The sequence below is a fragment of the Rhagoletis zephyria genome, unplaced genomic scaffold, assembly GCF_001687245.7.
Source record: "Rhagoletis zephyria isolate East Lansing unplaced genomic scaffold, Rhagoletis_zephyria_1.1 Rzeph_scaffold_00135, whole genome shotgun sequence".
NCBI classification, from domain to species: domain Eukaryota; kingdom Metazoa; phylum Arthropoda; class Insecta; order Diptera; family Tephritidae; genus Rhagoletis; species Rhagoletis zephyria.
In genome coordinates, this window is record NW_016157219.1 from 435,433 (window position 1) to 451,733 (window position 16,301).

The 16,301-nt window shown below is 34.8% G+C and overlaps 1 protein-coding gene across 1 annotated transcript in view; it reads right to left on the reverse strand.

Moving 5' to 3' along the window:
• The window catches only part of LOC108381326 (uncharacterized), a 56,386-nt gene extending 40,521 nt beyond the window's left edge, over positions 1–15,865 (reverse strand). Inside the window, exon 1 of the mRNA XM_017637748.1 lies at positions 15,142–15,865. Coding sequence (XP_017493237.1) covers positions 15,142–15,865 — 724 coding nt within the window. The remainder of the gene's footprint in view (positions 1–15,141) is intronic.
• Positions 15,866–16,301: the final 436 nt, after the last annotated feature.

Consider the following 16,301-nt stretch of genomic DNA (forward strand, 5'->3'; position numbering starts at 1 on the left):
GCAAATAACGAAATGTGCTACTCTTCCACGCAAAAATCTGAAATGTGCTACTTTTCGACGCGAATAATGAAATGTGCTAGTCTTCCACGCTAATAGTGAAATGTGCTAGTCTTCCACGCGAATAGTGAAATGTGCTACTCTTCGTAGGGACCGAGGATATGTACATTAGATTGCATCACTCCCCATACAAAAAAAATCGGTAATATTTTTCCATTGGACNAGCGCAGCTATTCCGCTACGATTTACACTTGATCATGTGGTTGTTGGTTTTGTTGGTTTTTGTTAATAGTTCTATTTTTAGAATGTTTAACTTTTAGGTGTGCTCGTCCTTAAGTTATTTGTTTTTGTTATTTTATGGCCTTATAACAAATATATTCAACAATTTTTATTGAGCTCGAGGCCGTTTTTAATGAAAAACTTATTGTGGAAAAGCAACGATAATTTTGAAAAAAATGGTAGAAGTGATAGCTATTTCGGAAATCACCACATTTGCTCATCAGACTTCTTCCAGTAGGATTCCAACCGACGATCCCACTTTTCATTAAAAACGGCCTCGAGCTCAATAAAAATTGTTGAATATAATTGTTATAAGGCCATAAAATAACAAAAACAAATAACTTAAGGACGAGCACACCTAAAAGTTAAACATTCTAAAAATAGAACTATTAACAAAAACCAACAAAACCAACAACCACATGATCAAGTGTAAATCGTAGCGGAATAGCTGCGCTTGAATGTGTTGGCTTAGCCATGATTCAATAATACAAGGTTGGATAAATATTGACATTTGTGTCAATCGACTGCCTTGTAAGGTTGCATTTAAGAAGGAAAGAGAAGCGGGTCACAATTTTATCCCCTTTTGTGTAAAGGTAGTAGGAAAAGTAAGTAGTCTGGTAGTGCTGAAATGCGTTTTTGTATACAAATTGAATTAAATATATAAAGAAGATTCTACTGATCTACACAATAGACAATGAATTAATTTTTTATGGCCACATAAATATTAAAAATGAAATAAATGGATATTCACATAAAATTCTTCCCAAAGAAATATCTTTGAAGTCTTTGAAGACATATTCCCAAATATTCAAAATAAACCATGGTTTCATTGATATTCCAGTATATATTTAACAAAATTAATGGAATTCAAACAAATCCTTTATTCAAAGGGACTATATGAAGAATTATACAAATGGTAAAGATGCAATTGATTTAATGCATATAAATTAATCTTTTAAAAAGTATTATATTTGCTGCATTTAAAGATTGCATGTTTAATATCTTAAATTGAATTACATTTGGTTTTTTTTTTTTTTTAATTTAAATTTTTTAGTAATTTTTTTTACTTTTTTCTTCTATCAGTCTTGTTAATCATTATATCGGTTAAACTTTAAAAATATGTCTTCAATATCGCAATTTAATTACATTTGGTTATTTAAAAATCTAATTTTTGTGGAATGTTTTTTACTTTTTTCTTCTATCAGTCTTGTTAATCATTATATCGGTTAAACTTTAAAAATATGTCTTCAATATCGCAATTTAATTACATTTCGTTTTTTAAAAATGGTAATTTTTTGTAATGCTGTGTACTTTTTTCTGCAATCAGTCACAATCAGCACAAGAAAATATCATTATTAATATTTCCACTTTCGTTTTAATGGAGTGGTATACTTTCTTGTAAATATGCAAAGGCTGCACTTGACCAACCCAAAGGCTGCAGTGGTAAAAATACATGCACCAGCAAACGTGGGCGGACACCCAAATGATCCTGACCTTCCCAAGAGAATATATTTATTAATATTTGTACTACCATACTTGGATGGATACAGGGATACTAGCATGCAAAACTTACTTGCAACGGCTGCACTTGTTGTAAAGCGCTACTTTTTGCAAAATAAATATGTAAATTATTGTTGTAATTCAAAATATTTCCATTATTTTTGATTTTTTTGCCATACTTACTTGAATTTGCTCAATAAGAAAATAAATTTCCTCGAAACAATCGATGAAAATATTGGCAGTGTTGCCTGTTGAACTTTTTATACGAAGACAATATTTCTCCTTGTATTTTAGTAGTAGTTTTTATAAATCAAAAAAGAAGGCAACACAGGCTAAGGCAGAATACGGGAGCGAGACAACTGCCAGGTTATCCAACCTTGTATTATTGAATCATGGGCTTAGCAAATGAAAAAGTGGGAAAAAAGCAACGATAATTTACAAGGCTAACTTAGCACAGTGCGTAGGCAACTGGCTGAGCCAATGGCATCGTCGGTTCGAATCCTACTGAAAGAAGTCTGATGAGGAAATGTGGTGGTTTCCGAAATAGCTATCACTTCTACCATTTTTTCAAAATTAACGTTGCTTTTCCACAATAAGTTTATCATTGACAGGCTAACCTAATATTCGCGGCTTGCGTTTTGGTACGCATGCCGTCGAATTCGTTTTTTTGCGTCCCCCGAAATTGACTTGCATGCGTTTGCATTTGATTTCATTGAGCGAAACGTCAAATCAAAATGTCACGCAGAACAAAAATTGGAAATTGAGTTAGCTTCATACGCACGCCGTTCAATTTCGGTTGATCTCATACAAGTTGCATGTGCATGAGAAATTTTTGACAATAAATTGGCGGCGTGCGTGAATATTAGGTTAGCCTGTAAAAACGGCCTCGAGCTCAATAAAAATTGTTAAAAATAGTTGACATCCCCTCAAATGACAAAACGTTTTAAGCTTAAAAAATTTACATAGAAATATTTAAAAAAAAATACAAACACTTTTGAACGTAATCGTAATAATGAGATTTTTAATGCTGTTTTTTAACTTTTTTCAAAGATTGGTATAAGAACAACTTTAATAACTGAACCAAACTCTTCCGATTTAGACTTGTGAGGTATCTTGGTAAGGTATTTTCTCACCTTTTTTATTTCTGTGCTAATAAGCTCATTCATAGGATGAAAGAGAAATGAAGAATGAACGAACATCATTCAAAGTTAAATTAAGTTGTGTTGGTATTGGAAAAAAAAAATTGGGGCACGAATTACTTTTTGTTACACATAAATAAAAATAGTGGGAAAATACCTTTCAACAGAGATCCCATAAGCTAAGTCAGAATAGCTTTGGCCCAGTTATTCAAGATTTTCGTAAATCAATCTTTGAAAAAGGTTAAAAAACAGCATCTCATTATTACGATTCTTTGAGGGGCTTTTTTCAAAAAGTTCGTTTATTCATAAAAAAATCCATTTTTGGAGGTATTTTCAAATCGGCCCAGCTCGCTTAAATCTTAATATTTTTCCGAAATATTTTGGTGTACGTCTTAAAATGTAATAAACTTTGTAACCAAGGCGGAAAAAACGCAACTTATTTTGGTGATGCAGTCTAATGTACTTATATGTATGTCTGCATACCAAATTTCAAGTTCATTTGGCTTATGGTTCCCAATTTATGGCTGTTTAAAAATTCCTCACTTATGCTCTACGTTCCCTTTTACAAACCCATATATAAAAACCTTACTATGGATGTGTATTCATACCAAATTTCATATTCTTCTGAATTATGATTCCGAAGTTGTAGCTGATAACAAATTTCACGCCTGTAGAATGTGCCACGTTCCCTTTCAAAAAAAAAACTATTTTATATATGCCTTAAACATTTATCATAGGTCCTCACACCAGACTTCAAATTCATGTGACATGTGGTTCCGAAGTTATATCTGTTTGAAAACTTCACGTTCATGGGATGAGTCACGCCTTCTTGTTCAAATTCAATCTCGTGTGACTTATGGTTCAGAAGTTATAGCTGATAAAAATTTCCACCCCTATGGAATGTCCCACTCCCCCTTTTAGAAACTCATTTATATATACCTTGCTATAAGCACCTACCATAGATATGACTGCATACCAAATTTCAATTTCACGTGACAGATGGCTCCGAAGTTATAGCTGATAAAAAAGTTCACGCCTATGGGATAGGCCACGCCCCATTTTACAAATTCATTTATTTTTAATTTCCATAAGCGCCTACCATAGATATGTCTGCATAACAAATTTCAAGTTTGTCTGACTTATGGTTCCGAAGTATAGCTGATAAAAAAAGTCCACGCCTATAGAATGTGCCACATCCCTCCTTACAAACTCATGTATATATAGCCTACTATAAGCACCTACTGAGATATGTCTGCACGCCAAACTTCAATTTCATGTGACATAATTTGATGGTTTAGCTGCAAAAATTGCCATGCTTATGGGATGTGCCACGCCCGCTTTTACAAACTCATGTATATATACCTTACTATAAGCTCCTAACGTAGATATCTCTGCATACAAAATTTCAAGTTCATGTGATATACATATGTATGGTTCCGAATAATAGATGATAAAAATTTCCACTTATATGGGATGTGCCACGACCCCTTTTAAAAACTCATGTATATATAGCCTACTATAAGCACCTACCACAGATATGTCTGCATACCAAATTTCAAGTTCACTTGACTTAAGATTTTGAAGTTATAGCTGATAAAAATTTCCCCTAATATGGGATGTGCCACCCTCCTTTTAACAAACCCACTTATTTATACCTTACTATAAGCACCTACCATAGATGTCTGCATACCAAACTTCAAGTTCATGTGGCTTATGGATCCGAAGTTATGGCTGATTAAAAATTTCACGCCTATGGGAGGTGCCACGCAACCTCATCGAATCCGAATTTTTTCACCCTTTTATAGGCCCAGATGTCGTGGCAATACTCTGTCAAAATTTCGTTCGATTCTGTCTGTCCGTTTAGGCTGTAACCTGGCACATACCTACATACATAAGTACATACATACTTCCAAAAATATATAGTAGATCTATCCTTCTCCCAGCGTAAAATAATTTTTGGGAATATCTCGACCCCAGCACCTCCTATCGTGTATTTTTTTAGTCCAAATATTCCTTTTCAATTGGCTAACTTCTGTTCTAAATGTGAGCCAAATCGGCAAGTAAATACAATTTTTAGGAATACCCTTACCCCAGCGCCACCTAGCGAGCGAATTTTTGGTAGAAATATTTCTTTTCAAGGTACTGATATACGTTCCAAATATGAACCAAATCGGTCCAGCCGTTTAGTAGTTTAGTGACATTTAATGTACAGAAAGCTCTATAAAATTGTGAAATCGTGGCGTCTCAGCATTCTACATTTTTCGGCAACAACAACAAAAAGTTTAAAATTTTTTTAAATCGAAAAACCTTCCACACATAAGGTCCAAGAGGGCCCTCTTTACAGAATTGAAATCGGTTCAGCCGTTTGGTCAGGCAGCGCCGTCATTTCATTTTTATATATATAGATTTATAAAGAAAGGATTTTTAGAGCACCTTCTTTATTTAAGCGCATAACCAGAGGCTGAAGGATAACTTCTAAATACTATTATAAATATGTATGTAAACATAAAATATTTACTGATTGCTCAGAGGATTCGCACAAACGGTAACAATGACACAATAATATTAAGAGTTCCACGAAATTAGTATACATGGTCATAAACCCTGCAACGTACATACCTATCTAACATAAAATTCGTACATACATGTTTTTAAATTCATACATACATGTTTTTAAGTGATGTTATCATCCGTTTGGCATGCTTAAACTAATGTTTACTCTATTCCTTTAAAACTTCGGGCTTGGATCGCAAAAACAAAAGTACTACACATTTTTTCATGTGCACTATTTTTTTAAGGTATGACTACATATGTGTTGAGTAGTGTCCTTTAGATCAGGAATTGCAAATGTATCTATGAAAATTTACCCACATTTTTGCGGTTTTGCTTTAAAACTTAGGTCTTGGATAGCGAAAACTCGCGAAAACAATAACTGGTAGTACATTTTTTCATGTTCACAATTTTTGAAGTGTGTGGCAGGTGTGAGGTGTGTCCTTGAGATCAGCAATTTCAAATGTATCTATGAAAATTTACCCACATTTTTGCGGTTATAGCGGAATAGACTAGCCCCTAACACAGTTGACAATATTTTATTTCTAAATTCTTTTTACAAACAAATTTCTTTTGAAGAAAATTCGAAACAAAAAAATACATAAGTATGTATGTATGTATATATTTCATTAATTTCTTTAATATAATCTAAATGGAAAAAATAAATAAAAAAACATCAAGTTAAAAACACAATTTATTTATTTTTTTTTTCTTTGTACATTTTTTAGAAAAACTTGAGTTCACATTTTCTGTGATTTTTGGCGATAACTGAAAAGTTACCCAAAAACATATTTCGTAAATATTTCCAAGATGAATCTTTGGACATTTTTTAAATCTTATTTTCGAGTCCAGCGACCCAAAATAAGTTTAAAAAAGAAACATCTTTTTATTTTGTACTTTTTTTTACTTTTTAAGTTTATTAATGTGCGCATGTATGTACATTCGCACTCTTAAACCATACTTATTTCCCTCAGCTCTTTGCACATCACGCCAAGGAGAGTTGAAGTTTGCGCGCGTCAGGCATGTTGTTAAATATGAGTATGATAGATACCTCTTGTCTAAGGGTGGATATGACGTTCGGGGCCATTTCAATAAATATGAATGCATATATGTAAGCAGAACAAATTATGGATGGTGAGTGGGATATATTCAGTTTGATCATACTCGCTGCGCTTCTCTGATTCCCATTTCTAAACCCAATGGCGATTTTCGACCAATTGCTGTATTGCCCTTCTTATCCAAGGTACTGGAGCGCTTAATGCATCGAAAAATTAATTATTTTTTGAGTCGTAATTCTCTTTTGAGTACACATCAATCAGGCTTCTACTCGATTTTTCCAAGGCTTTTGACACTATCGACCCCAAACTTTTATGTTTAAAACTAAAAAACTTGTTTAATTTCTCATCACCAGCGTTGGACCTAATTAGTTCGTACCTATCAAATCGATCACAAGCTGTATGTATTGGTAGTACTATATCTGAATTTTTGTCCATGTCTAGGGGTGTTCCACAGGGATCAATACTAGGTCCACTGTTATTTGTGCTGTATATTAACGACTCACCCAAAATTTTAAAATACTGTGATATTCATATTTATGCCGACGATGTCCAACTGTATGTTAGCTTTCCCTTTACGTCAATCAATGTCTGTATTCGTAACTTAAATTTTGACCTTGAACGTGTTACCGACTGGGCTAGAAATAACGGATTAGTAATTAACCCTAACAAATCCCAATGTATTCCAATTTATAGAAGACACTTCAAACTTGATAAACATCACAAAGTAATTTTGAACAATTCAGTGATAGATTTTGTTGACACTGCCAGAAACCCGGGAATAATATTTAACAGGACGCTGACATCGAACAATCATATTTCCAGCATAATGGTCAAATCATATGGAATGCTTAGGTCCTTATGGATCACTCAGCATTTTACACCAGTAAAAATTCGACTGCTGTTAGCGAAAACCTTTTTACTACCAACAGTTTTGTATGGATGCGAGCTGTACGCTAACTGTGATAGTGCGTCCAAGAAAAAACTCAACACTCTTTATAATAATATCGCCAGATATGTCTACGGAATTGGACGCGGCGAACATATCTCTAAATCCCTGTAGGGAAAAGAACTAGTGCGGAGCTGGTTCGGTTCTAGTGCGTTTGGAATCATGACTAGTACGCGTTACTTCTCTTTTGCATGCTAGCGACTGGCGAATTTAACATTGCGATGTCCTAGGAAGCGTCAATTGTCCCCCGTTGCATCCCTTTGGCTCTAGTTCCGAACCAGTTCTAAATTCGACACATAAGATCTTGTCCGTTTTGCATCCCCTTTTCTTTAGTTCTAAACCAGTTCCGAATTCGACAGATGAGATCTAGTTCGATCTGCATCCATTTTTTATAGTTCCCAACCTGTTATAAAGTCGTCACCTTAGATCTCCATTTCTAATCAGGCTTGTCGAAACATTTCCCTTTTATATTAAATTCAATCGGTTCAAGGAAGGACAATACCATCACAAATGTTTAAACGCATTTATTAAAAATTGATAAACCACATTAGTAGTAGTAGTAGTATTAAATTTAAGAAGTAAGTAAAAAACAAAAGTGCGTTCTGCTTAAAAGTAAAAATATTAGTTCACTTTGTCTTACTTGTCTAAATTTAAGCATATTGATTTTTAAGTAAATACAGTTCTTTTTAAGCTTATATGTATATGAAGTACTTTGAAAGTTTTTGTCGTACTTAATGTAAATAAGCTATACAGTCAGTCAATAAAGTTTAGGTACAGCGAAGTTTTTACAATACCGGCAACTATTTTTTAAATGTTTTATATATCCCTATGTTATTCGACACGCTGCATGCGAATCCGAAGTCCGTTGGTCTCCACCACGTCAGGTTCGTGGTCAGTTGAAGGTCAAGTAGGGAAAAATTCATTGAGTAAACCTGAAAATTCATATACATAAGGTTTTACATCCGCTGAACCCGAATCCGAGGTCCGTTAACCTCCATAATGTCAGCTTCGAGGTCATTTGAAGGTCAAATAGGACATCAAATTTATTCAATAAAAATTAAAAAAAAAAAGTTTTTGGAGTGACTGAAACCGAGTATGGAGGTCCCTTGATTCCTCAAGGTCATCTGGAGGTCATGCCCAGGTCATCCGATGNCTTCGAGGTCATTTGAAGGTCAAATAGGACATCAAATTTATTCAATAAAAATTAAAAAAAAAAAGTTTTTGGAGTGACTGAAACCGAGTATGGAGGTCCCTTGATTCCTCAAGGTCATCTGGAGGTCATGCCCAGGTCATCCGATGAAATTCCGATGAATTTTATTGAATTTTCAGGTTTATTCAATGAATTTTTCCCTACTTGATCTTCCCTGCAGGGAAACCGCGGACTAGTGAATCAAATTTCTAGTTCCGTACTAGGTCTTTATCGCCAAAAAGGAACTAGCCGATAGGAACTAGATCCCCACCAGTACAAAATTGGCGAAAAGTGGTACTTTTAAGAAACTAATTTTTTCAGTTTTTTTCACTAGAAATCTATATCTAAAGTGACGAATTTAGAAATGGTTCGGAACTATAGAAAAAGGGATGCAGAACGAACTAGATCCTATTTGTCGAATTTAGAACTATTTCGGAACTATCGAATAAGGGATGCAGCGGGGGGCTTGTTTACTTTACATAGATATGTGTTCGGCGGCTTTTTCGTTCATATACGCTTCTATTCTGTGCTTCGCAGATGCTTTTTCATAGCTTGGTAATACAAAACTAAAATTTGTGTTAACATTTCAACATCTTGGGACCGTCTGGAATCTAAGAAATAACAGCGAGCACCTCTGCAAACTCAGCTACAGCTAAAGGTATGTAAACGTACATTTCTTATAATCATTCAAACAAATTTAATTTCAAATTGAAAACACATTTCTTCCAAAATAACTTAAAATCGCACACACGGAAGAACCAAAAAGAGTGAACAATCATGATACTTTTTTCTTTCGTCTGTCGATTTTGGAACTGGTTCGGAACTATAGAATTTAGTACTAGTTCAGAACTATCGAAAAAGGGATGCAGCGGGGGGCAATTGACACTTCCTAGGACATCGCCATGTTAAATTCGCCAGTTGCTTGCATGCAAAAGAGATTTATCGCGACCCAGTACTGGGTCTAAACGTACTAGAAGCGCACCAGTTCAGAACTAGAGATTTTCCCCACAGGGTTCAAATGGCCACGAACCTGACGTGGTGAAGACTAACGGACTTCGGATTCGCATTCAGCGTGTTGTAAACCTGTGTAATTATTTCCGTTTGAGCGAAAAAATAAAACTCAAAAATAATTCATAAGATAATGATTAAATGCTGATTTAAATTATTTTACTTATAATGATTACCTTCCCTGCTTTTAAAATTTAAAATAAAATAGTTTAGTGAAAGTACCACATTTCACTGCTTTTGGACCGGTGCGGAACTAGTTACTATCGGACTGGTTCGTTTTTGGCAAAAAAGAACTAGTACTGAACTAGAAATCTGGTTCACTAGTTCGTGTTTCCCCTACAGGGNAAATAGTTTAGTGAAAGTACCACATTTCACTGCTTTTGGACCGGTGCGGAACTAGTTACTGTCGGGTTGGCGAAAAAGAACTAGTACTGAACTAGAAATCTGGTTCACTAGTTCGTGTTTCCCCTACAGGGATATAGCACTAAGATCAACGGTATATCATTTGATAAGCTATTGGAGCTAAAATGCCTTACACTACTTCACAAAATCTTAATCACGCATGAGCCCAAGTATCTCCATGAACGATTACAGTTTCCCCGATCGCAGCGAGCACTCCAAATTGTCTGTATTAAATACAATTGCCTCAAATATGAACGCAAGTTTTTTGTTTTTGTTATCCGTCTTTGGAACGCTTTACCTCTAGCAATCAGAACCATCAGGAGCGCTCTACCCTTTAAGAGAGAATTGCATCGGCATTTCGCCCAGGCCGGGACCAATTGATCGCAGTTTTTTGTCATTTTTCTACCTTATTCCTGTCATTTGTCTTATTCTATTCTCAAATACCTAGCCTCTTCCTACAATTTTCCTCTCAACTATATCATGTCTTATAATTAATGCGACTCTTCATTTTCAAATAGCAAGTAAGTAACTAGTTAAATTTATTAAATGCATTTGTGCTTAGGCAGCAGGACTACACGGCACCTAGATTTACTGCCAGGAACTGAACGTCAGGCGGACAGCAAGGTTACCTGACGATTGCAACATATTTCAAGCAGAGCTTTTCGCAATGAGGGGAACAGCAGAGCTATCCTACACCGAAACGACAATCAATTCAAAACCTATACGTAGAAAGTCAGGTGGCAATTAAGGCAATGACCTCATATAGTATTTCATCCATTAACGTCCTTTGCAGCCGGGAAGCCATTGACAGGCTAGCCGCCGATAGAAATACCAGATGAGACTGCAAAGAACGCCACCAGTCTGACTTTCCAAAAGACAAACTACATTCTTAGACCACTTAAACACTTGTGCAACGAAATAGCCGATAATATGATTCGGCAGTTCACGGCTTTATGGAATGAGTTAACCACCTGCAAAAATGTTTTAAGGAAATCGCCAACGGCTATGATGCTTATTCCAGTTTTTGTGGTGATGTGGATAACCAAACGATGGAGAAATGGAGAAATATTTACAGCTACCCCTTATAGCCAGAAAGGAAGATCCTTTAATTTGGTGTAAACATAGTCGCAAAGAATTTCCACTGGCAATGAAGCATCTCTGCGAACCACCCTCCTCAGTGAATTCAAAAAGAGTTTGTTGAAAATATAAATGGGTTGTTGACCGGTAATGCGGAAATTCTGCTTTTCATAATGAAAAATATATAAATTTTTAACTCTAATTACTAATTAGATACTATTAAGTTTGATTATACAAATTAAAAGAAATTCTGAACTAGATTTCTAAATTGAATCTTCTACAATATAAACCCGGAAATCCGGCCAGATAGTCGGGTAATGGAAAAAGCCCGGATAAGCCGGATTCCGGATATCTATCGCATATCCGGCACATCCCTACTAAAAATGCTTACGCACAGCAATGCAGTACGATGCAATTCAACTAAACACTTCAAGCTTAATACGATTTATAAGCACCACTTGACGGCATTGCCTCTGCCAGCAGCATTTAAATTCAAGCTACTTAATTTGCGCGCAAAATGAAACTAAAGATGTATGTATCTATGGATGTAAATACTAGAGGTTTACGCCGATAGCAGTGTTGCCACTTTGGTTTAGTAAAAAAAAATTAGGTTGGTAAAAACGTAAATTTTTTCTTATTTTGGTAGATTTTTATTAAAGTATTTTGCTTGAAAAACAAACAAAAGTTTAGTACCCCATTTATTTGGCCTAAATAGCTTTATGTATATTATAAATTTCTTTCCAAAAGTGTTGTCTATGATATTGCATTAATTTTCAAACGGTTTAATGCCCACTTTTTATATACATACATACCTACAGATAAAAGGCGAACAAATCGTGCTCCATTCGAAACTCATTTTGATTGCCTAAATATTTTAAATGATTCTTTAAATAGAAAGAAATAAATAAAATTATAGTTTAAAATACTAAAACCTCCCTATTATAATAGCCATTCGTACTGTCATCAGGTATGTAACTTGAGCATAGAAATCGCTGCATCTTTTAGGCGCATCAATATTACATAGTTACATCCCGAGCTAATAAAAGGAAGGTAAGAAGGTAATAATAATAATAATAAATAATATAAAAAAACTTTTTAATATACAACGCTTTTATAAATGGACTAAAAAGTAGAAAATAATATTTCTCAGTCCCATAGAATTTGTTTTGATAACTTTTGATTTTGAAATTTTAGCAAAAGTCATTATAAACAATCTATGAAATTGAAAATGAAAAACGTGGAGCGCATGCAATACAAAGCATTCGATTTAATTGACAATAGTCAAACTACATAACGTAGACCTAAAATTTCTACAGCGAAAGTAGAACTTTGAAATCGATTTTAAGCGGTCGTTATTCATATACCCACATACATACATACATATATTACTTTTCATATCAATTCAAGTGTATTACATGCGCCCCACGCTTTTCATTTTCAATTTCATAGATTGTTTATAATGACTTTTGCTAAAATTTCAAAATCAAAAGTTATCAAAACAAATTCTATGGGACTGAGAAGTATTATTTTCTACTTTTTAGTCCATTTATAAAAGCGTTGTATATTAAAAAGTTTTTTTTATATTATTTATTTTCTACTTTTTAGTCCTGTCTGAATAAAATTTTGCAATAGATATTAAAATAATTCAACGATATTAATAGAAAGGTGCACACACATGCATTTACATATGTATGTACATACAAACGAGCACCAATTAATTTTATTTAAAGAAATGGCGTGTCGTCTATTTCCGCTGTAGCAAACGTAGTACATAGGGCGACATCTAGATGTCATCTACCTCGCCCTATTCACTACAGCTGTCGCCCTATGCACTATGCTTTTTTATAGGAACTTTTCAAAGCTTTGCTTTGGTGTCGGACACACAACATTGAAAGTTTCTGGATCCACAACATTGAAAGTTTCTGGACACACAACATTGCAAAGTGATAAAAGCGATGTAAAAATGGACAGGCACGCAAATACACACTATGATTATTTAAGGGAAAGTTTGTTGCGNAAAAAAAAAAAAAAAAAAAAAAAAAAAAAAAAAATTAAACAAAATTATTGTAAACATTCAGAGTAAAAAGTTCGAAATTTAGACGATTTTTTTTAAATTTCCTTTTTAATTTTGTATGTACATAACTTGAATCTTTGATTTTTATAGGTTTGGTTAATAATACAATAGGAAAAAAAGCAAACAAATTTTTATTGGAAGAACATTGTGAATATTAGGAAAATACCAAGCGGCTGTTTGAGACAAAGTATTTGTCTAAATAAACTCCAGTTGGAGTTTTTTCAAATGATGATGCTTCCTTGTTGCCGTAAGTTTCATCACTTTCGCTTTCGGTTGAAAAAAACCCAAGAAGATGTCATTAATATGATCTCAAATACCATATCATTAGTCAAATACAAAGTTCATTAATAATCAATTTTAATTTTTATTGGAATAGCTAAAAAAATGGAACAAAACTATAGTTTTTATTAAAATAACTAAAAAAGTTATTGGTAGATAAAGGTAAATAAAGAAGGTATTTGGTAGATTTTTTTCAAGTGGATGGTAAGTATTTATTTTAGTAAGTGGCAACCCTGGCCGATAGGCTTGCGGCGGCGGCGACCTCAAATAAGATAATTTGCTGTTAGGAATTCGCCACACTAATGTTGAATTCCTTGCGCTGATGCGTGGGCGAACAGAAGGTCTTGAGCTACATGCTTTTCTATGATCTCTACAGTTATGTGCGTACTATACTAATTTAAAATTTCTTAGAAGTGAAGTTATTATTTTATAATTTAATTCGCGATTAATAAATTTCTGTAATAATCTTATATGCCGTTAATTCAGTAAAATGTGTAATGCTGTCACCAACTACCTGTTATCAGCCTTTTAAACAAAGTTTACAAAATGTTACCGAGCATATTGTATGAAAGACTGAAGCCCACAGTCAACGAACTGATTGGGCCTGATCAGTGTGGCTCTAGACCCGGAAACTCAACCATAGACCAGGTATTCACCAAATCTTGGAAGAGATCCCCGATAAAAGTATCGACCAGGGCATCCAGATTGTTAAAAAAATACAAATCCTCATAAAAAAACGCCCAAAATCGCCAAATTTTTTTAAATACAAAAATCAAAGAAATCGACTTAATAAATCTTTTACTGTAACAATTAATTCCTGTTAAAGTATAGTTTTTAAATCCAAAATTAACACATTTTGCAAAGGACTTCGCAATATATTTAATCTAACTCATATTGATTGATTAATTTAATAATAATCTTTTAAGTGCTCGCAGCTAAATTACTATAATGTACAAAGCTATAGTAAGGCGAGAGCAAATATCAAAAACAAATACCCAATTTGGTGTTAAATCGCCCAATCTGGACACTCTGGGATCGTCACTCACCATTTATTTGTCGACTGCAAAGCCGCTTTCAGCAGCACTAAAAGGAGTTGAATTTGGTATCCCGCGAAATTATTACGGCTGTGTAAAATGACGTTGAGAAATGCCACCAGCTCCGTCAGAATTGTCAAAGACCTCTCCGAGCCGTTTACCACCAAATGGGGTTTCAGACAGGGCTACTCCCTTTCGGGTGATTTTTTAATCTGGTATGCATCGAATTTATTTTAAATTTTGTAATTTCCATCTATTTATGCCACAGTACATATTGATGTATTCTAATACAAAAACAAAAAACATTTTTAAAACACACGAAAAAATCAATGTATTCACAAAACTAGGAGCCAAATATAGTATAACTGCGTTTTTAATTTTTGCTCTCTGACGTCAGGATTTTTTTTAAAGGACTTTGAAATTTCTAAGATACTAGCTCTTATCCGGTGCGCTTTGCTCCACCTAAATCGATTAAAACTCTTAAGGGTTTTTACTTTGTGTTTTATTTCTTGTTGTAAAACTATTACTTATTTATATAACATTTTGGTATACAACATTTTTGGTTTTTCCACCTGGCGCGTAAATGAATAAGCACCTTGGTGTTCCCACTCTCGAACATGCGACATACAATTGGCCGTGGGAGAAGCACGGCCAAATTGACGCCGCACACTCGAAACGTTTGCCCTTGCGATTTGTTGATGGTCATCGCAAAGGCAAGACGTACTGGGAACTGCAAGCGCTTAAATTCAAACGACATGTCCGTTGGAATCATTGGAATGCGTGGTAAGAGTACAACTTCACCTGCTGCCTTGCCATTTAGTATGGTTGCTTCAATCAAATTTGGAAACAATTTTTTGACTGAAAGTCTTGTGCCATTACACAAAGTCGGTGGCTTCAGATTTCGTAGAAGTATAATAGGTGAACCGACTTTCAGGACCAAACGATGCGGTGGCAGACCGGGGGGATCCAAAGAATTAAAGAATTCAGTTGGATAATTGACTACTTCATCTTGATTCAAAACGCTATCAATCGATGTATATGTTGTAGCTTCTCCTGGCAGTTTTTCTTGAATGGCAAAATTGATTTCGTTGACGTGTACATTTTTCGGTGCCAATATTGCGCGTTCACTTAAGTAATCATTGCGTTGATAGTGTTGAACAATATTCGGAAATACACTTTCAATCAATTCTTCTTTCGATTGTAAAAGTGTACAAAAGTTGTTCTGCAATGTGATCAAACCGGTATCATCGATTGGTATTTTGCCTTCGCCAATGTCCAACAACTGCTTCGAAAACGCCGCTGCGGATCGATCATTTTGCAATTGGACTCGCATGTTGATGGTAAGAGTCAGCCTTTGAACATGTCTCCACAAAACTGACGATTTTAAACATGCGTTTATTTCGTCTGCAGGAGTTGATCGAGGAATGACTGGCAAAGTTTGCCTGAAATCGCCGGATAATAATACTAATGCCCCGCCAAAAAGTTGTTGATTTTGGCGTAAATCTTGCATTGTTCTATTGAATGCTTCTAATGACTTTTTGTTAGCCATTGGGCACTCATCCCATAGAACTATTGCAGCTTCTCGCAAAACTTTTGCCATTGCTGAATTCCTCGATATGTTGCACGTTGGTGTTTCAACGACTTGGATGTTCAACGGTAGACGCGAAGACGAAGCGGAACTCTGCCTTGGCGATAATTTGGCCGTTGATTGTCTGCGGATTCAGCTCTAAACTGTGCACGCTGCTCTCTGTACACCGCTCTACCTCGGG